Here is a 27,153-nt window from a genome sequence, read left to right on the forward strand (position 1 = left end):
GGGAAAGGAAGAAGCGGAGGGCTTTGAGTCCTTCGTGATGGGGGATGGAGGTGTACAGGGACTGGATGTCCATAGTGAAAATAAGGCGTTGTGGTTGACTTCAGTTCAATCTCCCTTTTCCACTAGTAAACAGAAAGCCCACACAGGGCTTTGGCGGATGCCTAACTTGGAAACTCAGTTCTAAGCTGCAGTATGTTGAAGGCTTCAGTTTATATTATAATGAGCCTCTGAGGAAAGCTTATAACTGGCAGCACTCAAGGAAAACCTTTCGCTGAATTGACTCTTGAATGAAGAACTGTTACACAGCAGAGGAAACTTTGCTGTCCAGTCCTATTCTCCCCACTAACACATTCCTCATTCTAGAATTAGATGTCCCAAATACAGTGATAACTGTTGGCAATCACATAACCATTTTTTTATTTAATTAAAGTAATGTGTTATTTGCTTTTGATGAAAAGGTGCAGTACCTGTTCAGTGTTTGATGGAACTCTAGATATATTTCAATCTAAACAAAGCCACATGGGAATAAAATCATAACCAACAATTAAGTGTAGTAAGAATAGAAAATAGCTCCATGAACCAAGGAATGCTTAGCTGATTCTGACGGACTTTCGGCTCAATCTCCAAACTTATTTTTTTTGTGTGTGTGAGCCAAGTCCTGCGTGCTCTTTAAATAAAGCAATAAGAAAAATTATCTAATCTTACACTGTAGCAGAAAGTGGATAAAGTATACAGAGCTCTGGGTCTAAACCTTTCTGTCCCTGACAAACTACTCAGTCAGTCAGTTCAGAAAGAACAAAAGACGTACATCAGTCTCTGACACAGTCTTTTATACCATAGAAAACATCATACCATCACTCAAGTGAAATTGCCTTCTAATTGGCTGTTGCTCCGACTCCATTCCCCGCCTCCTCGCTTTTCCGGCTGTCCGACCTCACGTGACCTTCCCTTTTCGGAGACAAAGTACCACCATGCGGCCTCCTTTCGAGCGCGAAACGGCAGTCTCGCCCACTTCCGGGACGTGAAACGGCCGATCACGTGACCTCCCGGAGCACGAAACAGGGAGACCGCGTGACCGCGCCCGCGTCTCGGAGCATCACGTGATCATCCTCTGCGCGCGCATCAGAGGACCACGTGACCTCTGAGAGCTGAGGACACGCCCCTCAGACTCAACAATTTAGTTTCCAGGTAAGTTTTTTAGATATATATATATATATATACACACACACACATACACAATTCCCAACGTCATTCTGGCCCCTCCAAATCCATAGATTATCTTCAGCTTCTTTCATTTCAACTGTTTTGGTCAAGTGCATACAACATCACTGTTGTATAAAGGCAATGGTTTATATGGCCAGTTAGAATTGGGACAGAGTTTACATTTCAAGATGATCCAGAGGAACCATTTAGCAAAACCTTTTTCTGGTTTTGAAGGCATGCTTATGCGTGGGAAGTGAGTATCACTGGCAACACCATCACTTCCTGCGTATTCCTCATTCCCCCGAGGAGGTAACGGTGAAATGTAGTCCCATAGTTTATGTGCAACGGTCTTGGGAGGGGAGCACCATTCCCTCAGCTGCACGGTTGTTTGGATAGTCTGGGCACATTGTTTAGAGGCATTAATATCCAGTGCAGAAGTCACCATTGCATGCAGACCTCAGAGGTTTAGTTGCAATCGGTAAAATTAAAGGAAATGTATGAGAGGAGTTTTAAGATATTGACCCTGTGGTGGTGCTGATGAAATGGTGATATACTTCCAGATCATAATAATGTTTGACTCAAAGGGAAACCTGCTGATTGTGGGGTTCCCCTCACCTGTTACCCTTATACTTCCAAGCGAAAAAGATTTCAGGTTTAAATGATACTGTCAAAGGAGCCTTGGTCTGCATCATCCACTGTACATTATGGTTGGTGTACACTGCTGCCGCTGTATACTGATGGTAGATGCAGTGATTGTTTCAGATGATGGATGGGCTGTGGACATTGTTGAGTGTTGTTGGAGCTGCACTCAGCCAAGTGGGAAGTATGCCATTGCACTCCTGACCTCTGCCTTGTAGATGTTAGAACAGGTTTTGGGGAGTTGCCAGATAATTAATGATATCTTTTAATATGAGTTCTGTAAATGTTGCAGTAGGTTTTCAAAATAAATATGTGTGGTCTACACAAAGCAATATAGAAACAAGTTACTGTGCATCTGTTTTTAACATGACATTTGGTATCTGTTTCTACAGGTTGCATTTGCACAAGGAAGTACATCAAATCACACTGAAGATGTGAAATTTAGAGGAACTAAAAACACACACAAGCATGTCTTAATAAAAAGCAACAAGATATCGCCCCTAAGCCAGTGGATGATGCAGACTCTGCCAAGTACAGGGAATTCGACTCTTCTGGGATTTCCATACTCCTCACCAGTCTCTTACTCCAAACAGGATCTTTGGGATTGGTTGGGAAATATATCGGATCAACATGAAGACCCCCAGTCTCGAGTCAAGAGACGTCCAATTGTTAAAACGGGGAAATTTAAGAAAATGTTTGGATGGGGCGACTTTTATTCAAACATCAAAACCGTGAAATTAAACCTCCTCATCACTGGAAAAATCGTAGACCATGGAAATGGTACGTTCAGTGTGTACTTCCGTCACAATTCCACCGGCCAGGGAAATATTTCAGTCAGCCTTGTGCCACCCACAAAAGCAGTCGAATTTGACCTGGCTCAACAAACAATAATTGACGCCAAAGATTCAAAAATATTTAACTGCCGTGTCGAATATGAAAAAATTGACAGAGCGAAAAAGACTGCACTGTGTAATTATGACCCGTCCAAGACTTGTTACCAGGAACAGACACAAAGCCATGTGTCCTGGATCTGTTCCAAACCCTTTAAAGTTATATGTATCTACATTTCATTTTACAGCACAGACTATAGACTGGTGCAGAAGGTGTGTCCTGATTATAATTACCACAGTGACACTCCCTACTTTCCATCTGGATGAAGCAGAGGGGGTGGGGAAATGTATTTTTTTTTAACAACATGTGGATTTGGAATGATTAGCAGATTGACTCGCACACTAAAGGTCTTGGTGATAACAGTTTAGTAACGGTTGTTAAAAGTGTTCTGTGCCTGTTATTACAGCATTGTGCAGCTCTACAAGTGGCAGTAATAATGTCTAAAAAAAAATCCACCACAAAAATATTCACAAAAGTTAATGTGGAATATCAACTTTCATGGGACACTTCAACAGTTGGTGTCTGTTTCTGTCCCATTGGTGATAAATATTCATGGTGAGAAGAGCTTCAGACTCATGTCGAAAATAGTTTATAGTCTATGAAATAGTCCGGGTGACAAAAATAGCAAGATATTTGACCAATCATTACCTAATAATCATCTAAAATCTTACTTAATGATTTGATATCAAAGCTTCTAAATAATTTTGCAGGTAGACAAAGTACATTACATTAATAGTAAAATGGATGAATAATTAAATAATTGCCTCCTCCATTAACTGAGGACACTGGTAAATTGTAGATATTATGTAAAATGCCCACATGTCGAAACAACTTCCACTCAACATGTCTTGTTTAATAATCTCTGCTTCTCCCTGTCCCTGATGTGCCTGTTACCTTCATAGCATAGTTTTATAGGTCAGGCAGAATTAATATTACATTATTTATCATAGCATCTGGATAACAGTGATTGAAAACTTATAGTAAAGGGAAGATGTCAAAGTAGGCGAGCTCATTAACTTAGTGTTCATTTTCCTTTCTCTTTGTCGAATTGAAACATTCTTCCTCATGCTGTTAATTTTTACCCTTCATGAATAACATTGGTTTGTGAGTATATTTGCCACTAAGCCACTTTAGCAGTCAGTTAATGTCTTTGACCAAAAGAAATACAATATTCTATTACATTATTAACTACAGTCTTCTAGTTTACTTATTTTAAGATAAAAATTGGGGCTGGGGGTGAAAGAGAGAGAGATGTAAATGCACATTTAGTATCTCTTCAAGAAATTAACTAATGCATGAAGATGAGGATAAGGTTGTGGTCAATGGAGCTGTCACCTGCTGTGCATGTAATAACAATAAGGGAGTCTTGGAGGTCTGGAAAGGATGTGAGTACCAATAACAGCACAAGTATTTTAACTATTATACATAATGCCATTGTTTGCACTGAGAAATGCTCTCTTCCACACTGTGTATGTAAACTGGTACGTCTCTGTTGTGTGTACGTGTTCACTTCCACTATTTGCTCAGTTACTCAAAAAGAGGAAAACCTGAGAAGACAAATTCTTAATGAACTTTACTTGTCAGTCAAAAGATGGAAACCAGTTTGAGCCAATTTTTTCCCACCATTTTTGTTTCTCAGAAGAATACCCAGACAGCCAAATTTGTGTAAACATATTCAATGTTAGCTGGTAGTATTAGTAAAATGCACTATACACCGTATATGAGAACGTTTCATAAGGCAACTCTTTCTGAATAAATAGTATCTGTAATTTTTTGAAGAAACGCTATCAAATCCTAAGAAGGTACTTACTGGTGGAGTAATTGCACGTACCTAGGCCACCCACCTGTCATCTCATGACAGATAACATCAGTGTGACTACCTTCTTGAGGAAACTCGCAACTATCGAAACTTTAGAGATTTCTGATTTGTAATTGGAGATCATGAGGGCTATGAAGCTTCCCTCTGGATAGTTCCAACCTCACCAATAGCTGAGGTGAAAGTTATTAACTCACCTTGAGCTCAGTTGGTTAGATTGGTCCTGTCGAGCACCTAACTTGTGGTTGATGTTGTTGAATTAATTAAATACCAAATAGTAGCCCTTCTTGCCATGGTGGAATGAGACAATGACCTGCTTCCCACTTTGAGTTTCAGCACACAGGCATGTTTGCAAATGGATAGACGTAATATTTATTAGTTCTGAGACTGCAAGCATTCAGCACTGACTAGAATTTGGACCTTCCTTTCTCTATTGGATGAGTTGAACTACTTCTTGTCTGGGTCATGATGTGACGCAGGAGAAGGTAGCAATGTCATGGAAAGGTGCACTCCAAACATAATCATTATGTCTCCTTCAGCCAATAAGGGAACAACAATGCTTGTCAGCATTACCATCCTTATTTAACGGTTAAAATAGAGGGAACTGTGACGCTGAAAATAATTAAGGTTTCTTTTTCAAGCTGTATAACTCAGGACATTCATCAGAAATCTCCCCTTCAACTCATGCTTTATCATCACTACCACGATCAGCGGTGCTGGACCACATTAATCTATCATACTTACTAATGACAAGCATCATCAATCAATAAAATATTAACCTAGGTGTGTCTAATCAAATAATGAAGCAATATGTCTGATCAAAGTCTGTAACAATCAATCTTTCAGATCCACGACATTTTATTTGGCCACCAATGACAGCTGTAAAAGAAGTGTAGTCGCCATAGAACCATGACATGATGATCTTATTCACCTCATAAAATTTCAGTCACTTGAAGTGTGATATAACAATGACTGTTAATAAGTGATTTTTATGCTGTTCAAAAAATGAACAGCTATAAACCTTCACCTACATCAATGATAAACATATAACACTGGAGAAACAGATATGAAAACCTAAGTTTATTGAATAGGCATCACAATATGATCAAAAATAAGTCTTTGAGTTTATTTTTAAGTGTTACTGAACCACAAATGCTACAGCTCATCAGATTCAGATCAATTGTGAAACTCGGGTGGATTGCCCAATTCCCCTCACTGAGGTCAGATGCCTTAACTGTACATCAGAAATCCTGTGGTGATTCAGGATTCATAAAATCTACCTACAACACCAAATTATTGACGCATCATAAAGCAGGAAAAGCAGACAAGGGAAAAAGATAATCAAGTTTACATTATATAGCTTTTTTGACATTCCCAGAACACCTCAAAATGCCTCAAGAGCCAATAAATTATTTTTTAGATATTTTCCGAATAAACCTGCTCAGAGATGTTACCATACACCTCAAGAGTAGGTCGGACCTCAACCCAGGCCCCCTGACCCAGACGTAAGAATACTGCACCACAAATTACTTCTCAATGTACAGGGTGAAATCTAATGCAGGGTGAGGAGGTCATCAGACTGAGCCCTGCAATGCCTCTTCTAGGGAAGGCCCATTGTATTAGGTGCCACTCATGTACTTAACAGGGTGGCAGCCATCTTCCACAAGATCAAGGACATCAGGGGTGGAGAAGTCTTTCCCACCACAGGCCAGTTAGTGGTAGTCCTATTGAATGGCAGCATCACTGGAGGGGAAGAAGTGAGGACTGCAGATGCTGGAGATCAGAGTCAAAAAGTGTGGCACTGGAAAAGCACAACCGGTCAGGCAGCATCTGAGGAGCAGGAGAGTCAATGTTTCGAGCATAGTCTCCTGATGAAGAGCTTATACTCAAAATGTCGACTGTCCTGCTCCTCAGAAGCTGCATGACCAGCTGTGCTTTTCCAGTGCCACACTTGTTGACTTTTTTTTAGATGCTGAGAGATTCAATGGAATGTTGCCAACACAACACAATAGTAATTGCTGCAAAAATACAGCAGGCCATAGATAAAGGGTCACTGTATCTGAAATGTTAACGCTGCTTTCTCTCCACAGGTGCTGCCAGACCTGTTGTGTTTTTCCAGCAATTTTTGATTTCCCGCATCTGCAGTTCTTTGGGGTTTTTTTTGTGATATAAAGAGGTTCATTTCTTTAGATGTCACATTGCATCTGCAGATAGACAGGACTATTGTACTACATTGGAGACTAATATAAAATTAAAAGCTTCTTTTGAAAAAAACAGCCATCATTCATATTTGATTCAAATACAGTGATCTTAGTTTAAGGTGAAAACTTTAAATACAAACAAAATAAAGGAGAGCTTGGTGGACCAGTTTTAAAGAAGAGCCGAGGAACTTGAAACACAAACTCTGTTTCTCTCTTCCCAGATGCTGCTAGAGCTATTGAATTCCTCCATCACTTTCTGTGTCTATTTTTAGGTTAAAACATGTTGGAGTGAGACGTTTATTACAATAAGATATTACATTAACTTTTAATGCCCATTGGCATTACTTTCAACTTTCTGATTAAGGGACCCAGTTGGTAGGGTTTGTGCCAGTTTCTCTCTGCCCCTTTGGTGGTATCTCCATGCAATCATGGACTCCTTACAGTGTGGAACCAGGCCATTAGGCAAATCAAATCCACACCAATCCACCGAACAGCATCCCATCCTCCTATCGTATCCCCGTAACTCTGCATTTCTCATGGCTAATCCGCCTACACTTCCCTGGATACTGTGGGCCAATTTAGCATGGCCAATCCACCTAACCTACACATCTTTGGACTGTGGGAGGAAACCAGACCACTCAGCGGAAACTCAGACACGGGGAGAATGTGCAAACTCCACATAGACAGTCAAACAAAGGTGGAATCTAACCTCTTTCCCTGGTGCTGTGAGGCAGCAGTGCTAACCTCTGAGGTGTTGTGCTGCCTATAATCCAGATAAGGATCCTGATCCTGAAATTTGAATTCAGTTTCTCAGAAGGAGCTTAAGACCATAAGAAATAAGAACAAGAGCAGGCCATTTGACGCCACAACCCTGCACCACCACTCAATAAGATGCAACATTCTTCATGTCCACTTTCCCGCCTTTTCCGCATTATTCTTGATCAGGGATCTATCTATCTCCATCTTAACTATACACAAAGATTCTCCCCTCACAGTTCTCTGGCATGAAACTCCAAAGACTCACCACAACCTTCTGAGGAGAAATTCCTCCTCCCGGACATTTTAAATTGGTGCCTCATTATTCTGAGACTATGCCCTCTGATCCTAGATACACCCATGAGGGGAAATATATTCTCAGCATTTGATCTGTCAAGCAGCCTTAAGAATCCTAAATGTTTCAATGAGACACCACTCATTCTTCTAAACTTCAGTGAGTCGAGTCCCATAGAATCTTATAAGAAAATAAGATGGACTAATTGAACAGTGTTTTCTCACAAAGTTAGTACTTAATATGAAAGAACTTCATATTGCATAATCTTCTCAATATTAAAGATGTATTTTACAGGATAATCAATGAATATAGCAATATGGAGGAGAATGGAAAATAATAGATGGCCTAATTTGGTTTTGCATGTATATTGATTCAAAGTATGTGAAAATGGACATATGAACCTCTTACTGTGATACATTTCTAAGCACAATTTCAGTATGGCTGTCTGAGATACAAGGAAAATCTGAAATAAAAGTCCTGGAGAAACTCAACAGGCCTGACAGTCTCCATGGAGACACAATCAGAAGTACCATTTGGAGTCTAACATGACTCTTCTTTGGAACTGAAGAAGTATAAATATGATGGTTTTATACTGTTGACAAAGAAGGGAACAGGGTTGGAGGAAGCAATTGTAGAGAGAGGAAAGACCTTGGAAAGAAAAAAAAAACACAAAAAACATCATGGGAAGGTTTGTGATAAAAGATACCTTGGAACAAGAAAAAGGGAATGTTGATGGTTAAACTGAAGGACAAAGCTTTGGTCTAGAGCAGGTGTTAATAACAATAAAAGCAGCTCTAACTGTAAGCAAAAACATGAAAACAAGGTACAGACATATTTATCGATCTTTTAAAAATCCAAAGCCTAGTCCTATCAACTGGTGAAGTCAGTGGGCTATCAATTTTTATCCAGAATTCAAAAGGATATAAATTTGATATTTCAGTGCAAATTGATGATGTATGATACTTTTGTACATAATGTCCCAGCTTCTTGTAGATGTAAGAATGTTGAACTTGTGAACTTCAGTGTCTGTGTTTATCTGGCATAGAGCTTATTTATTTTAAGAATTATATATATTGGTTAATATTTGCGGTCACTAATATTTACATCCAAAAGCAGTAGCAGACTCAAAAGTATGATTTATTCTGCATCTCCATGCAGTTTTGTTTCTTCCTGCCAATCAACACTGATACAGACTATTTGCTTGTAAGACTCTACCAATATGTAAATGGTTTTCTAGGAGGTACATAAGACCTGTCTGTACAGGTGCTGCTCACATTTCCCTGTAATCCCTGTGGAGAAGAGTTTCGCTTTGACTTGTATTTCTCCCTGATTGAGCAGCAGAGATCTGAGCTCACAACTAAGCAAGTAAAATAACCTCCATTAGGCGGGATATAACCATTTGTAAATATAAACACACTTTTAATGATTGAATAAATATAAGTTCATTTCTACTGGACATCAGTGGTTAGCAGTGCTGCCTCATAGCGTCAGAGACCCAGGTTCGATTGCACCCTTGGGCAGCTGTCTATGTGTAATTTGCACATTCTCCCTGTGTCTGTGTGGGTTTCTTTTGGGTACTGCGGTTTCCTCCCATAATCCAAACATGTGCAGGTTAGGTGAAGTAGCCATGTTAAATTACCCTGTTGTGTCCAGGGATGAGTAGGCTAGGTGGATTCACCATGGGAAATGCAGGGTTACAGGGATAGGGTAGAGAAATAGTTCTGGGTGAGATGCTCTTCCGAGGGTCAGTGTGGACTCGATGGGCCAAATGGCCTGTTTCCACTCTATAGGGATTCAATGCAATGCAATGAAAAGTCAACAGAAATAACACCCCAATGTGAGAAGTGGAAAAAATGTTGAAACATCACAAGAAAAATCACAACTCATTAAATCATGTGCCCAGTATAGTCCCTTATAAAGTTGTAGTTTCCAGTCTCAGTGGAAATTATTCCCTATTGACAGAGAAGAAATCATGCAGACAACTGGTGACATATTGGTCTCTTAGCGACTTACTCAAATCAGTATTTTTCCAAAACCTGGAATTAGGTGTCTGCTTGTTGTCTCAGTTGCATTTAGGTATCAGGGATACCTAAAACAGGGGTGACCTTCACATTAAATCCTGGCCCTCGTCACCTCATGAAAAAAAAACAAGATTAGTCTTATTTCTGCAGCCTCAGTGAAACTATTCTGAGTTACAGGAGATGGGATAAATATTATTGATCAACATGAAATTAGACCACTTTCCTGCTTGTAATTTGAACACTTTTTTGTTAGAAGAGCAGAGAATCTTCTTGCAGCGTTTCACAGCCAATTTGGAGGCACCTACCTGGAGAAATTACATCTAGCAGAGCTTTCATTATCTGTCATAGTGGAGGGGTCTCCTTTTAGTAAACAATAAGTTATAACAGACAATCAAATCAGCAGAATATGCTCTAGATCATTTAGTGCAGTACTGTTCTTTGCGTAGATATAACAATTTTTTGAAAAAAGAGCATTCTTCATCAGATCTGTACATAGATCAGTTATAAAGCTTTCTCCTGTGGGAATTCTGACAGATTAATAGGGCAGTGGATAATTTGAGTGTACACGATGATGATTCTACTATAACCATAAAACTGTATGCAGTAAATGCCAAGAACTCCATTCTTCTTTAATATGATTGATATCACAAATCTCTTGTATTGCAATAATGGAAGCAACACTCATGCTGTAATAAAATTATTACTCCCTTGAAGTGACCGCGATGTTAATAGCTTTAGCCCATAATGAACAGAGGGATGTAACTCATCAACGGTGACAGTTGCCTTAGCAATTAATCACTGTCTTGTTACTGGCCCAATTAAATTAGGTGAAAGCACCTATTCCAGTTCGCCTGCAAGAAGGGGTCAAGGTGAGAATTACATTAGAAACAATTGGTTGAGGCCAGGAATGCTGAGAATGTAGCATCACCTCTGATTCAATGTGTCGCTCCATGATTAATTGGTTACACCACAGTGACATCATGTTGAGCTACTTATTGTGATTGAGGCAGAATTAGCTGCATTTAGTTACTTCAATTAATCACCTTGCAGTATAGTAGCAGTTGTTAAATCAAAGTCACTTTATCGAATACGTGAAATTTACTGTTAAAACTTGCTATTACAAAATTATTATCTCACTGTAACCATAATTTTTACCATTACCAACTCAATTTCACCATATATTACTCAAGCTAAATGTAAATAACATTTAACATTGAAAATAACATTTAATTTAACTAAATAAATGCCTAAAGAACTGCAGATGAGGTAAACCAGATATAACAGTAGAAATTGCTGGAAAAGCTCAGCAGATCTGGCAGCATCTGTGGAGAGAAATCAGTTAATGTTTCGGTTCCAGTAACCCTTCCTCAGGGCAACAGAATTCTGAGGAAGGGTCACTGCACCCCAAACATTAACTCTCATTTCTCTACACACATGCTGCCAGACCTCTGAGCATTTCCAGTAATTCCTGTGATTATTTACTTTAACTACTTGATTGTGGAAAACTTAATTTCACAGCAAAGGTGCATATGAATTCTCATTTATAAAACCTCACTATTTTCATTTTCACTGCATTTTTCCAATAAATGTAGAGGACATTTTTTTAAATAGTTTGTCTGGTTAGCTTCCACTGTTTTGATAATGATCTTCCCCTCCATCATAATGTCCAAAGTGGGGATGTTAGCTGATAATTATACAATGAGCAACATTCACAACTCTTCAGATACTGAGCAGTCCATGTCCAAACACACCAAGACCTGGATAATATTTAGGCTTGGGTTGAATAAGTTACAGGAGAAAGTGAGGACTGCAGATGCTGGAGATCAGAGTTGAAACTGTGTCGCTGGAAAAGCGCAGCAGGTCAGGCAGCATCCAAGGAGCAGGAGAATCGGCGTTTCGGGCATGAGCCCTTCTTCAGGAATGAGGAAAGTGTGTCCAGCAGGCTAAGTTACAAGTAACATATGTGCCACACCTGTACTAGAAAATGATGATCTCTAACAAGTGAGAATCCAACCATTGTTCATTGACATTTAATGACATTAATATAGAATTCTCTATGATTAACATTTTACGGGGACTACTAATTACCAGATACTGAGCTGAATCACCTACATAAACAATACTCTATGTTTTTGTGGTTCAGTGGTAGTGTCCTGATCTCTTGATCAGGAAGCCTGGGTTCACATCCCAACTATCCCAGAGGTAACATTGCTGAACAGGTTGGTTAGAAGATATGTGTAAATACTGTGATTAAGTGAAAAGGTCAGGGGCTGAGAATTATGTAGCAAGCTCGTTTCCTGACCCCTCAAAGCACAATTCAAGATTTTTATGGAATATTTTCCTCTTGCCTATATCAAGTGGTTTGACAGCATCCAGGTCAAAGCAGCCTGCTGATTGACACAAGACTAAAATCTTCAACACTCCATTCCTCCACCATCGATATAGAGTCTTAGTAGTATTTATCATCTACAAGCTACGTTGCAATGTCTCACCAAGGCACCTTCGATGACACATTCCAAACCTGCATCCTTTACATTCCAGAATGACAAGGCAGTAGAAGCAGTCGGAACACCACCACCTGCAAGTTGCCCTCCATTCCACTCACTGTCCTCAATTAATATTGTATCACCAATCCTTTACTGTCAATGGGTCCAAACTCTGGAAAACCCTCCCTCACTGCGCTGTTGATACACCATGTAGACTGCAGTATTTCAAGAAGACCACTCACTACCACCTCCTCAAGGGAAATTAGGAATGGGCAAAAAATGCTGGCCCAGCCAGCAATGTCCACATTACATAAATGAGTTTAAAAAAAAGCAATCAGTAGAGCACTTGCCTCCACTGTGCTGTGAGAATGTATTACAGCTGTGCAGCTTATTTTTGGCTTCACACATCTAGAGAGACAAAAGAAACAAAATGCTTACATATGTCTCTGTTGATTGTTTTTATTCTGGGAAAGGTCACGAGGTAGAAGCGAAAGACTACCAAAGGGTCTGTCTCCGTGCTGTACATCTCTATGACTATATATAGTTTGAGGTGTGCCACTGTATTATAAGGAAACTCTCTCACTCTTTCTGTCTGCCATAAGTTTGTTGAAAAGATTTGCAGATCAATAATTAACCCATGTGGCTGCATTATGTACATCAATATTCTATAGTTATCAGGTCCTGGGCTGGAACTCAGAACTGTGCCTCCGACTCAGAGGCAGGGCTGCTACCAACTGCGTCACAAGATCTCCTAAAGCCTTGTGAGTTTTTTTTTCCCCCTGCTTGCTTTATAAATACAAAGCAGAGAAAAGGAAATATTTTAATAAAAGCTTTCATCTCACTGAGGAGCCTTCAGGTCAATTCATATCCAATAACCTGATGGGAAAATTCTGCTCACATTTTGACTGATTAACAATTCTACCATAACAGCTTCAACAATCAACCTGAAAACATTCTGAAAAAAAGGTAATTAATGCAATCCTAAACAAAAGAATTCAAATACCTTATTCCCCCAATGTTAATTGATCCTTTACCCTATTAGTGTACCAGGTTTTGTCGAAATCTGTCAACCCATCTAGTTTGCTAATGTCCTTTAGAGAAGGGAATTTGGAGTCTTTACCAGGTCTGGCCTACACGGGAGTCTAGACCAACAACAATGTGGTTAACTTTTAAATACCTCTGGTATTTAGGGGTGGGCAGTAAATGCTGGCATAGCCAGCAATGCTCACAAACCATGAATGCATTAAAAAGTTCATTTTTGAGATATGTTTTTTGCAAATAAACAACAGGGTGAAAACATTACCCTGATCCCCATTCAATGGTGAAGGCAATAATTTATTCATATTAATAATCTGACAGTATTCCCATTTGTATTTTACTCATTTCCTTCTTAAAGTAACCCTTAACGGGTCTGTTAATATTTAAACACTTCCGTTCTGATTTATGACTGTCTTTTAAGAGACAGTCTGTCCATTCACACGATGCAGGGAAAAACGTAACTAAGGAATAGAGTCCCAAACCTAGAGTTCCCACCCTTAGCCTTGAAGATAATCTGGTATTTCTGTGACAAGTGGTTAATAAACTTGTCGGCTCTGAAAATTGGGGTGCAGACAAAGCAAACGGGAAAGTTTATGGCCACGATTAGGCCAGGGATTACCTGAGACTGGGCTGTGTCCCAGAAAGCCAAATGGACAGAAGAGTTTCCATACAGGTCGGCAGGAATCAGAAATAGCTCCCCACCCCCTTTTATCTCTCCACCCTGGAGGCTATCTGCCTCTATTCCTGATGAAGGGCCTTTGCCCAAAACGTCAATTTTCCTGCTCCTCGGATGCTGCCTGACTCGCTGTGTTTTTCCAGCAACACTCTGATCTAAACTCTGGTTTCTAGCATCTGCAGTCTTCACTTTTGCCTAGGAATCAGAAATACGCTGTTCATGGTACTTCTGCCTGTTTGTCCCATGCCCCTATTATCACTGCAAAATCTGGGGCCAATTTTGAAAGGATGGTCAGGCAACATTGCCTTTGGATCCTCCGATGAACCTGTGAAGCTGGGAAAAGCTCCATTCTGTTGATGTGTGTCCACCATTTTCCTTGAGCAGGAGAAAGGCATTGGGAGTTTATGGTTTCTCATCAGTCGGAGATTTGAACCGCCAAAATTAAAGCACATTGAGTAATCTTACTGAAGAAGTGGAATGTACAACATAGGATCCGTTTGCAAGGATAAAATACAAACTAATTGAAGATGTAGCAGAATACATATTAATATCTGTTTTGACAGACTGAAGAGCATTGTTCATTATCAATTATAAAATCTCATTAGGAGAACTAAATTTATGGAAATTTATTTTCAGGTTTTTCACTGACTACAATATCTTGATGCCAACTCAACTTAATTATAATAGTCAAAACACATTCTAGGAAAGATGCAAAAATGAAAATATGCTCAACTTCTAAATATTAATGTTCTTACCTAAGGCGTGGGCTGGTTTACATTCTTTTGACTGACAACCAAACCCAATATTTATTTGACACCTCTTAAAAATACTTCTCAAAAGAAAATTGCAAAGAGAACAGCACAGTTCCCAACTGTAAACATTGGAATGCCTTTATTGTAAATAAACTTTCACAAACAAAAGAATGTTTTATATATTATCTCAGGAGTAACACAGGGGAAGTAAAATAGACCTATAGCGTTGCTCTTGACTTGGTGAGTAATGTAAATGAGCTTTTAGATTAAATTTGTATCAATGGTTTGTATGGTGAGTGCAAATTAGTATAATGTGAGTCTTTGATCTTAGCTCAATTAATAATTTGTTAGATATACTTAGTTCTAAGAATTTGAGTGGAGTCAAGGTAGGAAGGAAGTGCTGTGATGGGACTTAAAGACCAAACATTCCCACCGAGAATTATTTATAACTGCCTTTCATGAAAATGAATTTTATAATACATTATTAAGATTTTCCGTGCTTACTCCCCTGGTGAGTTCATTTATGTTTAATGTTATTCATTAAAGATTTTGTTGCCTGTATTTGTTATGAATGTATTCATTAAATTGATTGTCTGAAATAATTTATAAATGAGTACATTTATTAGAACCTCTATGTGTGGCCAAACATATCCTGAATCATATCAATATGTCCAGTACTTAATATAAAGCAATGCTCTATACTTGACTAATGATCAAAGGATTTAACTTGTAACAAGTATGTCTTATCCAAACAAAAACCATGGTCTGAACTTTGGGCTGTTAAGCGATGTCTTGCTGCCAATGCCAAAAACACAAGGTGACCCGATTCAGTGGGACTGAGGAGCTGGGGATGCAATTTACTTGAAGCAGCCAAATAAAGTGACCAGCTCTTAATTAAGGACAGGGTCCTGCCTCATGAAAGCTAGGTGTTGTCAGGGTCAGACAGGTATTCCCTGGCTTTTTGAGGTGTGGAGAATCATGAAGCACTATTGGTACCACTTGTGTGAATGTTTAAAATTGGTGTGTCCCCTACAAGGACCAGGGAATTTTCATAAAGTAGAATGCACAAGAGCCTGTTGGGAAGCAGCCAGGTTTCATCTGGCAATCACTCCATGGAGCCACAGGCATTGTTGATTCAGACAAATGAAAGTGGCCTTTATGTTGCTATACAAATAGCTCAAATGGCTTCATGGTAGGTAGCCCATCTATCAACCATTGCCCACGTGGTTCTGGGGAGGAAAAAATCATCCCTCCCCCCCCAATCTTCAATGACCTCCCACCTCCATCCTGTCCTCAAAAGGCCTGGCAATCTTACTTTTATTTAGACTGCAAAGTTTGGCACTGAGTTGAATTCTCTTGGTAAGATTGTCTCTCAGCATTAGCTTTTAAACATTAATTATTGGATTAAAGATGCAATCCACCTCTTAGGGATACTGACGTCAATGACATAAATGGCCTCTAATGTTAAAAACAAATATAAAATGATCCAGGGCAGAATTTTGGGTTTCGATTAGAACTCCAACATTGAGTTCAAATGGATGCCCTACCCCTTTTGCAAGTTTTTGCCCCAAAATTTCAATGTATAGAAAATGGAAATTGTTTATTATCACTGTTAGAAAATAACTTACAGCCTGGTTTGATGGTGTGATTTTTTTTATCAGAATATTGAGTGGCCTGCATTGGAACAAGTTAAAATTATACTTCAATAATTATCACTGATTCCAGTCTGACAACATTATCGAAACTGTAACTGGTTCAGGAACCTTTTCTTATCAGAGCCACATTAATAATCAGGTGAAACATTTATTTTTCCAGTAGATTTTCCATCTCATGAAACACAAGCTCAGGTATGTTAGTATCAACTGATGTCTGCTAACATGCATATAATAGTTTGCAAAAACACATCTTAAAAAGTCAGTAGGTGGTAATTGATGACAAGCAGCTTTATTGAATGTATCAACATTTTAAATCCTGTCCTTCAATCGAAGTTGCTTGTCTTTGCTTTGCATCACTCCCTTGACAGTCTGATATTTTTTAAATATGAGCTGCAATTTGATTTTTTTTTAGATTGAATTATAAATTTTCAGAAAGTAAAATGCTAGAGAATTAAAAATTTTGAACGATGAGAAGTCAAAAAATAGAATAACTGATCATTAACCTGATGCTTTAATAGTATTTAATAATAAACAAGTCCAATATGTCCTACAAAATGTAGCCGTAAGGGTACAGCGATGCCCACTCTGATACCCATTCAATATGATTGGCAGAGGAGGAGATTTGCAGAAATGCCCAGCCACAATGATTAAGGCTGGGACAGTTACAGCTCATTCTTGTCCCAATCCCAGGGAACCACCTGTTGGTTCTTTAGTAAGATGAAGACATTAAAATTTCACATTAAGTCTTCACTAAAAATAGCGTTGTCACAGTTTCCAAACACAGAACCATTAAAGGACATGAGAATTTGGCTTCATTTTGACAAGAAACTAATCCTCTTAAAAACAAAACAGTTTGAGGCTGCAAGATCTTTTGTTTCGTGGTAACACGTGAATATTAGATTTAAAAGTATATTGTCCAAGTATCCTCAAAGACCAGACACCGAAAATGATGGTAATATAAGCTTTCATCCAACCAATGTTGATGAAGGACTTTTGCCTGAAACGTCGATTTTCCTGCTCCTCGGATGCTGCTTGATCTGCTGTGCTTTTTAATCTAGACTCTAATCCAACCAATGTTGTCTATTGCTCATTAAAACACAGTTGATTTCTTTCCAACTCTTACAGCTTGTTGTATCTTTGTCTGTAAGGGTATGGAATACCAAACAATGCAATGAGCGTCACTGATCACGATGTTATCATATTAAGACATGGGCAGAATGGCTGAGGAGCTTGACAGAGACCCAAACATCTGGCCCACTGAAAGTCTCTGTGATATTGTTTATAATATCCCTGCAACCTAGAACCCAATGCCAAGTTGTAATAAACTATACTCTGTTTACTGGAAGAACTGCTTCTAGTTAGATTAGATTCCCTACAGTGTGGAAACAGGTCCTTTGGCCCAACAAGTCCAAACCGACTCTCCGAAGAGTAGCCCAGCAGACCCATTCCCCTATCCTGCCTTTATCCCTGACTAATGCACCGAACACTATGGGCAACTTAGCATGGCCAATTCACCTAACCTGCATATCTTTGGATTGTGGGAGGAAACCAGAGCACCTGAAGGAGACCCACACAGACACATGGAGAATGTGTAAACTCCACATAGACAGTCACCCGAGACAAGAATCAAAACCAGCTCCCTGGCACAATGAGGCAGCAATGCTAACCACAGAGCCCCCGTGCTGCCCAGGAAGTGATGGAGAAATGATGTTTGGTCTTCAGAGGCAGCTGCAATTCACCCACAACAGTCTGATGCAGGGAAGAACAGGAGATTTAAGAATTCTACAAAAGGAACATTAGTGGCAATCCTCAACAAGGAAAATAATACAATGAATCTTAAAAGCTGACCAGGTAAGAGACCCACTGCAATCAGAAAACCAGTCACTGTCTGCAGAAGAAGCATTGCTGATGTTAGAAAACATGCAGGATGCATGACAAAGCAGAGATTTGTGGGAGTGCTCCCAATTCGGAGTTCAGCAGCAAGTGAACAGCCATCAGGGGCTTTGTGGGTAAAGCCTGGAAACATGTGGACCTGGCGAATCTTTGTAATGGCTCAGTAATCCAGAGTAGAATAGAATCATAGAGATGTACAGCATGGAAATAGACCCTTCGGTCCAACCTGTCCATGCCGACCAGATATCCCAACCCAGCCTAGTCCCACCTGCCAGCACCCGGCCCATATCCCTCTGAACCCTTCCTATTCTTTACCCATCAAGATGCAAAAAAAATGTACTTACATCACATATTGAGGGTCATCACCATATCGAATGGGAACTATGAGGCACAGCTACAGAAATGGAACTAAAGATCAATGAAAGAAATATTAGTCTGAGATCACAGACCCAATGGCACCACAAAGCCAGCAATTAAAGTGATAATAAAGCCCAAGATTTAAAGTGATAACAAAGTCTAATGGGGAGAAAATGGCTGTGAGACTTATTCAGGCTGTGAACAGATAGGAGTTCCTTCATTATTCCACTTGGTAAAGGAGCCAAATTAGGCCATTCCGCCCATCGAGCCTATTCCACCAGTCAATCATGGCTGATAAGTTTCTCAACCCCACTCTCCTGCCTTCTCCCTGCAACCCTTCATCCACTTACAAATCTATATCTGCCCTGAATATACTCAATAACCTGGCTTCCACAGCAATGAGTTCCGTGGATTCCCCACCCACTGGCTGAAGAAATTTCTGCTCATCTCAGTTGGAAAGGGTTAAGCCTTCAGTCTGAGGCTGTGCCCTCAGATCCTAATCTTTCCTCGTGTGGAAACACATTCTCCATATCCACGCCATCCAGGCCTCTCAGTGCGTTTCAATCACAACTTCCTCATCTTTCTAAATTCCATTGAGTACAGATGCAGATTCTTCAACTGTTCCTCCTACAAAAAGCTTTTCATCCCCAGCATCATTCTTGTAAACTTCTTTCTGACCCCCTCCAATGCTAGAACGTCCTTCCTTCGGGATCCAAAACTGGTCACAATACTCCAAATGCAGTCTGAACACAGCCTTGTACAGCCTCAGCAGTACATCTTTGCTCTTGTATTCTAGCCCTCTTGAAATGAATATTAACAGTACATTTGCCTTCTTAACTGCCAATTGAACCTGTACGTTAACCTTAAAAGAATCCTGAACTAGGACTCCTATCCCCTTATACTTCAGATTTTCTATGCCTTTCTCGATTGATAACTAGTCTCTGCCTCTATTCTTCCAATCAAAGTGTATAACCTCACACTTTCCCACATTGTATTCCATTTATCACATCTTTGTACACTCTGCCAGCCTGCCCAAGACCTTCTGCAGCCTCCTTGCTTCCTCAACACCACCTGTCTCTCCTCCTATCTTTGTGTCATCTGCAAACTTAACACAATGCCCTCAGTTCCTTCATCCAGATTGTTAATGTATAACATGAACAGCTGTGACCTTATGGTCTATCATACATTGCGGAGGAGAAAGTGAGGTCTGCAGATGCTGGAGATCGGAGCTGAAAATGTGTTGCTGGAAAAGCGCAGCAGGTCAGGCAGCATCCAAGGAACAAGAAATTTGACATTTGGGGCATAAGCCCTTCCTGATAAAGGGCTCTGTCAAATTTCCTGTTCCTTGGATGCTGCCTGAACTGCTGCGCTTTTCCAGTAACACATTTTCAGCTATCATACATTGCCCCTAACACCATGGGCTCTTACCTTATTTAGCAGCCTTATGTGTGGCACCTTGTCAAAGACCTTGTAGAACTCCAAATAGATCACATCCACTGGCTCTCCTTTATCTAACTCAATCATTACCACCCCAAAGAATTCTTACAGATTTGTCAAGCATGACCTCCCCTTGATGAAGCCATGCAACTCTGCTCTGTTTTATCACACTCTTGCAAGTACTCCACAATCTCATCCTTCATAATGGACTCAAATCTTACCAATGAATGAGGACAAGCTAACCATTCTATAATCCCCTGTTCTCTGGCTCCCTCCCTTCCGAAACAGAAATGTTACAATAGCCATTCTCAAGTCTTCTGGGACCCTCCCTGACTCAAGTGATTCATGAAAGAACATCAACAGTGCCTCTACAATCTCCTCAGCCTTTTCTCCTTCTGAACTCTGGTGTAGTCTATCTGGTCCAGGTGATTTTATCCACCTTCAGACCTTTAAGCTTCCCCAACACTTTCTACTTAGTAGGCAGAAGTGAGGACTGCAGATGCTGGAAACCGGAGTTTAGGTTAGAGTGGTGCTGGAAAAACACAGCAGGTCAGGCAGCATCCAAGGAGCAGGAAAATCAATGTTTCGGGCAAAAGCCCTTTATCACTTTCTACTTAGTGTTGGCTGCTATACTCACCTCTGCCCCTGACTCTGTTGAAGTTCTGGGATGTTGCTGGGGTCTTCCACTATGAATACTGATACAAAATACCACATCAGTTCCTTCACCATTTCTTTGTTCTCTCCTACCACTTCTCCAGCTTCATTTCCCAATGGCCCGATTTCTATTCTTGCTTCTCTCTTGCCTTTTATTCATCCAAAAAATTATTGTAATCTTTCATTTTACTAACTAACTTACTTATTGCTTTTTCAGTCGTCCTCTGTTGGTTTTCTCAGGGGCCAGCACAGTGGCTCAGTGGTTAGCACTACTGCCTCACAGCACCAGGAACTCAGGTTCAGTTCCAGCCTTGAGTGACTGTCTGTGTGGAGTTTGTGCATTCTCCCCGTGTCTGTGAGGATTTCCTTTCGGGTGCTCTGGTTTCCTCCCACGGTCTAAAGATGTGTAGGTTAAGTGAATTGGCCATGCTAAATTGCCCATACCATTCTGGGGTGTGTAAGTTAGGTGCATTAGTCAGGGGTAAAGATAGAGTGGGGGACTGGGTCTGGCTGGATTACTCTTCAGAGGGTCAGTGTGGACTTGTTGGGCCAAAGGGTCTGTTGCCATGCTGTGGGGGTTTTATGATTCTCAATTCGCCAGCTTCCCACTAATGTTCACCACATTGTTTGTGTTTTTGCTGTCTCTGCCTTCCCTTGTCAGCCATATAGTTGCCTCATCCTCCCTTTAGTATGTTTCTTCTTCCTTAGAATAAACCTCTGTTTATTACCCCCAGAAACCCCTGCCAACGCTGCTCCACCATCTTCTCTGCTAGGCTTTCCTTTCAATCAACTCTGGCCAGTCCCTCCCTCATATCTTTGTAGGTATCTTTACTCAATTGTAATACCATTACATCCAATTCCAGCTTCTCCCTCTTAAGCTGCAGGATAAATTCTATCATATTATGGTCACTGCCCCCCCGGGGTTCCTCCATTTGAAGCTCCCTAATCAAGTCCGCCTCTTTGCACATCACCAGAATTGGCTGTTCCCTTGTGGACTCTACCACAAGCTGCTCCAGAAAGCCATCTCATAAGTCATTCCACAAATTCCTATTCTTGCAATCTGCTACCAAATGGATTTTTCCAGTCCACCTGCGTTTTGAAGATTCTCAATGTTCCCCATAAGAGCCACAATGAAGGCATGGATCATCTATTCAAACAATGAGGAGTTGGAAGCACACAGTAAAACCAGGATTAAAGGGGGACTGCAAATTATCAAGAGAAAGATGGGAGTTCTCTATTTTATTCAAGGAGAGTCAGAAATCCTCCAGCTTAGTTCTAAAAGGCAACAATTCTCCATTTTAGCTGTGAGAAGGTGGGGAAGTTCTTCACATGTGAAATGCAGGAAAACACTCCACGCCACTCCAGCAAAGAGCAGCAGAATTGCTATGACTGTGAAATAACAGTCTTTGAAGAGATATAAGAGCTGAGCCTCCTTTTTACTTGGCAAAAGGCTGAGTTGCCTTGAAGTTTTTGGAGAGATTTCCACAGTGAGGTCAAATGAGATTTCCTGTTGTATTGTATTGAACTCAGCTCATTAACTAGGTAAAAACAAGGACTGCCGATGCTGGAGACCAGAGTCTAGATTTGAGTGGTGCTGCAAAAGCACAGCAGGTCAGGCAGCATCCGAGGAGCAGGAAAGTAGATGTTTCGGGCAAAAGCCCTTCATCAGGATGAGTCCTGATGAAGGGCTTTTGCCCGAAATGTTGATATTCCCACTCCTCAGATGATGCCTGACCTGCTGTGCTTTTCCAGCACCACTCAAATCTAGACTCAGCTCATTAACTGCCCACCTACTTATTAATTGACCCCCATGTACTTTAGCTGTCCGTGGCTACATCCTGTCGATACCCTATGCATCACCATCACTCTGTCCCCAGTGCCCAGTACATACCTGCATCTTGTCATTGCACTGTATGGGAACATCCCAAACAGGCACTTCCAAACATGTGCTTTTATTCACAGATGCAGAAAAGAAAAACTAACAAAATCAATAGAATGTAATGTTCACCTCAACAATTCAAACCAGATGTCAGCATCATGAACAATAAAAATGTTACAGTCCATGATGGTTGGCTGCACGTTGGGATCGCGTGTTGATGGGGTTCTGTCTGGCATGTTGTCCCCAATGAAGCTGAATGACAATAGCTTCCTCCTCACGATTCCTCAGCATCCAACACATTACTGTATTGCCTGCTTCAGTTGGACAGAAGTGATACGACACACTTTGTCCGACTATGGTGGGGGGGAGGTGGAGTTTGAGGGAAACCAGTAAGACCAGACTCAGCAGCAGAACCACATCCTCCATAGTCGTATCGTTTGCTCCACCACAGCCCTGCTCCAGCATGGTCAGCATTAAACCTGTGCTCTGCATAGCCAGAGGGTGAAGCCATAGTCACAGTGGGCACCCCTTGTCCCCCAGTATCCAGCCCTGAAAGGCTCCTGACCCCTCTAGCACAGTAGGAAGATAAGCGTGCTGCAGGTGTAGGAGTGTTGGCAGCTGCCAGGGTAATGGGCACACACCTCTAGGATGGATTAACAGTGATTGCACATCACCTGCAGGTTGATCAAATGGACCCCCTTCCTGTTGATGAATTCCGCAGCGTGGTGATACAGCCCTCTCAGTGCCACGTGTGGAAGGTTCGATAGCACCCTACACCTGGGGAAACAAAGCTACATTCCTGAGTCTTACTGCCCAGGCAGCACTGACCTCACCAAGGGAGGAGTGAAATAAACCCCTGTGACCTTGTACAGAGGGCATGGGGAACTGTCCTGATGGATTAGTGGGAGCATGACTGAGTGATCCCATACAGGTCACCAGAAGGAGCCAATAGCATCGACGTTTGAAGTAACGCTCAGCTCTTCCGGCCACCAGGAGAAGAGAGCCTCCCGTTCCTGCAGCACTCAGGTCCTACTCCAACTCCCAGCACAGTTCCATTTCAGTGTCCCGGGACAGGCAAAGCCTGCATCAGCCTCACTCATCCCCAGGAAATGGAATTGGAGCAGAAAGCTCTCGGTCTTCTACACCCCCCTCCTAAGGGCCCCCCTGTGTCTGTGACCTCTCCCTGAGCTGGATTCTCCCCACCAGCTGGATGCTGCTGCTCCTGGGCTTGCTATTGGCCAGAGGCAGCACAGAGAGACCAGGATCCCATCAGCAGCAGGGCCAGGACTCTCAGTGGAGATAAACTGACTTGTGGACAGAAGGAGGGGAAGACATTCTCATATCTCCTAACACTCATCACTGACAAACCCTGAAGATGGGAACTGAGAGCACTCCCACCCCCACACTGCACCCAGATAATGAGGGACATGTTTCCATCATCCAGCCACATTCACACTAAGAATGTACAGCAACTTGGTGAAGATGCCATGCTGGCTGAGTGACCACCCAACAACGTCGAGAGGGGAGTGTCCACAGTGGTCTGAAACCCTTCCTATCCCAGACCCACCACAAACATCTCACTGCATTCAGTTCCTCTTACACACATAACAGATGATGAATTGATGTTGTGTGGTTCCACGGGAATCTTGGAAACTGCATAAATAATGCTTCACCTTCAGCCAACTGGGCCTTTTGTGATGTCATTGCTGCTCATTTCAATACCTCTGAGATGTTCAAGTTGCATGAATTCGTCACATGCATTTTTCAATTCATGACCTTGTTGCTTCAGTGTTCTTGTGTCCAGCAAGCATGGATCCCATGCTTTTCATCATGGAATCATATAATCCAACAGCGTGGAAGCAGGCCATTCAGCCCATCGTGCCCACACTGACCCTCTGAAAGGCAACCCACCCAAACCCACCACTCCCTTCCTACCTCTGTAACCCTGCATTTCCCATGGCTAACCCATCTAGCCTGCACATCCATAGACAATGGTCAATTTAGCTTGGCCAATCCACCTAACCTGCACAACGTTAAACTGTGGGAGAAACTGGAGCACCTGGAGGAAACCCGCACAGACACAGGGAGAACATGCAACTTCTACACAGACAGTCACCTGAGGTAAAATTGAACTCAAGCTTCTGGCACTATAAAGCAGCAGGGCTAACCACTGAGCCACCTGTCCATAAAAGAGGCACCAATTCCGTCAGGCCTAAGCATTGTCCCAGCTAATTCCTAGTAGCACGTCACATCTGGAGAAGAAAGTGATGGCTTGGGGTTGCAGCTTGTTGGGGACACCATCAATGCCTGGCCCTGCCTTGTTCCTGGTTATACCCCATTCAACCTGAAGTCTTCACACCACAATGACAGCCCCTTTCCATCCATCACCCCCACATGGAGACCCATTGGATTTTGTCGACAACTGTCTTCCCAGTCCCCTGAGCCCAACCTTTTACCGTAATGATGTCCACTCTGCTCCCCAATGCTCCCTCCTGTGGAGGCCATGGCAATGATCATTGCCACTAGACACCGCTCCCTCACCTTTCAGCAGTGTTTCGCATACAGGCAAAATTGGAGGTATCGTAGACAGAGAAGAAGGTTCTCTAAGATTACAAATAGATCTTGATTAATTGGGTCAATGGACTGATATGTGGCGGATGGAGTTTAATATGGAAAAATTCAGCTATTGTATATTGGTAAAACAAACAGTTGCAGGGCTTATGCAATTAATGGCAGGGTGATGGGTGGTATTGTAGAACAGAGAAACCTAGGAGTACAGGTATGTAATTCTTTGAAATTTGTGTCACAGTTAGACAGGGTGGTTAAGGTGTTTAGCTTGCATGCCTTTATTGCTCAGACCTTTGAATATAGGAGTATGGAACATTATGTTGTGGTTGTACAGGACGTTCACAAGACCTACTATGGAATACTGTGTTCAGTTCTGGTCACCCAGAAGGATATTATTAAACTGGAGAGGGCTCAGAAAACATTTACAAGGGTATTGCTGAGAATGGTGGGCTTGAGTTAAAAGAAGAGGCTGATGCTTTTTTCACTAGATTAGGTTAGATTCCCTACAGTATGGAAACAAGCCCTTTGGCCCAAGCAGACCCTCCAAAGAGTATCCCACCCAGACCCATTTCCCTCTGACTAATGCACCTAACACTATGGGCAATTTAGCACAGCCAATTCACCCAACCTGCACATCTTTGGACTGTGGGAGGAAACCAGAGCACCTGAAGGGAACTCACACAGGCCCGTGGAGAACGTACAAACTCCACACAGTCACCCAAGGCTGGGACTGAATATGGGACCTTGGTGCTGTGAGGCAGCAGTGCTAACCACTGAGCCACCATGCTAGATTGTAGGAGATTTATAAAATCATGAAAGGCATAGACAAGGTGAATAGCAAAGATCTTTTTCCTAAGTTAGGGGAGTTCAAAACTAGCAGGCATTTTTTAAGGAGACAGCAGAAAGATTTAGAAATGACATGAGAACATCTTTTTATGCAGAGTGTGGTTCATGTGTGGAATGAACTGCCAGAGGAAGTGATGGATGCAGGCACAGTTATAACATTTAAAAGGTATTTAGATAAGTTAATGAATAGGAAAGATATGAAAGTATATGGGCCAAATGCAGGCAAGTGGCACTAGTTTAGTTTGGGAACATGATCGGCAAGGACTGGTTGGACCGAAGGGTCTGCTTCCATGTTGTGTGACTCTATTATTCTATGACCTTGGGTCATCCCCCCATAACTGTGCTTGGCCCCACCTCCTTGAACACCTCTGCTTCTCCCTCCCCATCCCAATCTTGGTTCCCCCACCCCTTCCAGCTCTGATTTTATCTGTTGCACCTATAGACTCTTTACACCCTCCTGAAAGTTAGATGCACAGGCTCCCAGGAGCTCCCATCTGTTCCAGGTGTCTGATCGATTTAAATGTGCAGCCCCTAGACATGACTGTCCAGAGCTCTGGCCATTCCCAGAATGACAATATGTCATTGCCCTCTCTGCCTCTGATGGCCTTACAGGACTTACTGCTGCACGCACCCCAGATTAGCCTGGGGCATACTCCCGACAAGCGAGTGCACACATGACTGACCATAACAATGCATGATTGACTGGGACGGGGACTACCTAACAGACAGCAGTCTCCCTTGACTGAGCTGAGGACTAGGCTCCACCAGTTTCCAACATGGCTATTTGGTTGAAATAAAAATGCAGTGTGTTTGCCGGCAGGCAGCAGGTCCATGCTGATTGTGTTAAATTGATGTCAAATCAATGTATGTGAGCAGCCTGGTCCAGTGTGTGAGCCAGGCATCTGTCCCTGTCCACAAAGTCCCCTTGCAGCAACCTTTTGATGCTGATTTCTGGTGCACCCTGCAGTGTAGGTCTATGCAAAACAGACTGCCAGTGTATTGGTGAGGTGCTGTGGTAAGCATGTGGGGTCGGCACGTGCTTCATGCCAATGCCCATGTACGAGGCTTGCACGCAGTTGATGCCCATGTA

At 41.7% G+C, this 27,153-nt stretch overlaps 1 protein-coding gene across 1 annotated transcript in view; it reads left to right on the forward strand.

Moving 5' to 3' along the window:
- The window catches only part of LOC132830801 (neurexophilin-1-like), a 108,798-nt gene extending 103,321 nt beyond the window's left edge, over positions 1-5,477 (forward strand). Inside the window, exon 2 of the mRNA XM_060848659.1 lies at positions 2,235-5,477. Coding sequence (XP_060704642.1) covers positions 2,235-2,999 — 765 coding nt within the window. The 3' untranslated portion in view covers positions 3,000-5,477. The remainder of the gene's footprint in view (positions 1-2,234) is intronic.
- The last annotated feature ends 21,676 nt before the right edge of the window (positions 5,478-27,153 follow it).

Source organism: Hemiscyllium ocellatum, chromosome 32 (assembly GCF_020745735.1).
Source record: "Hemiscyllium ocellatum isolate sHemOce1 chromosome 32, sHemOce1.pat.X.cur, whole genome shotgun sequence".
Lineage (NCBI taxonomy): Eukaryota > Metazoa > Chordata > Chondrichthyes > Orectolobiformes > Hemiscylliidae > Hemiscyllium > Hemiscyllium ocellatum.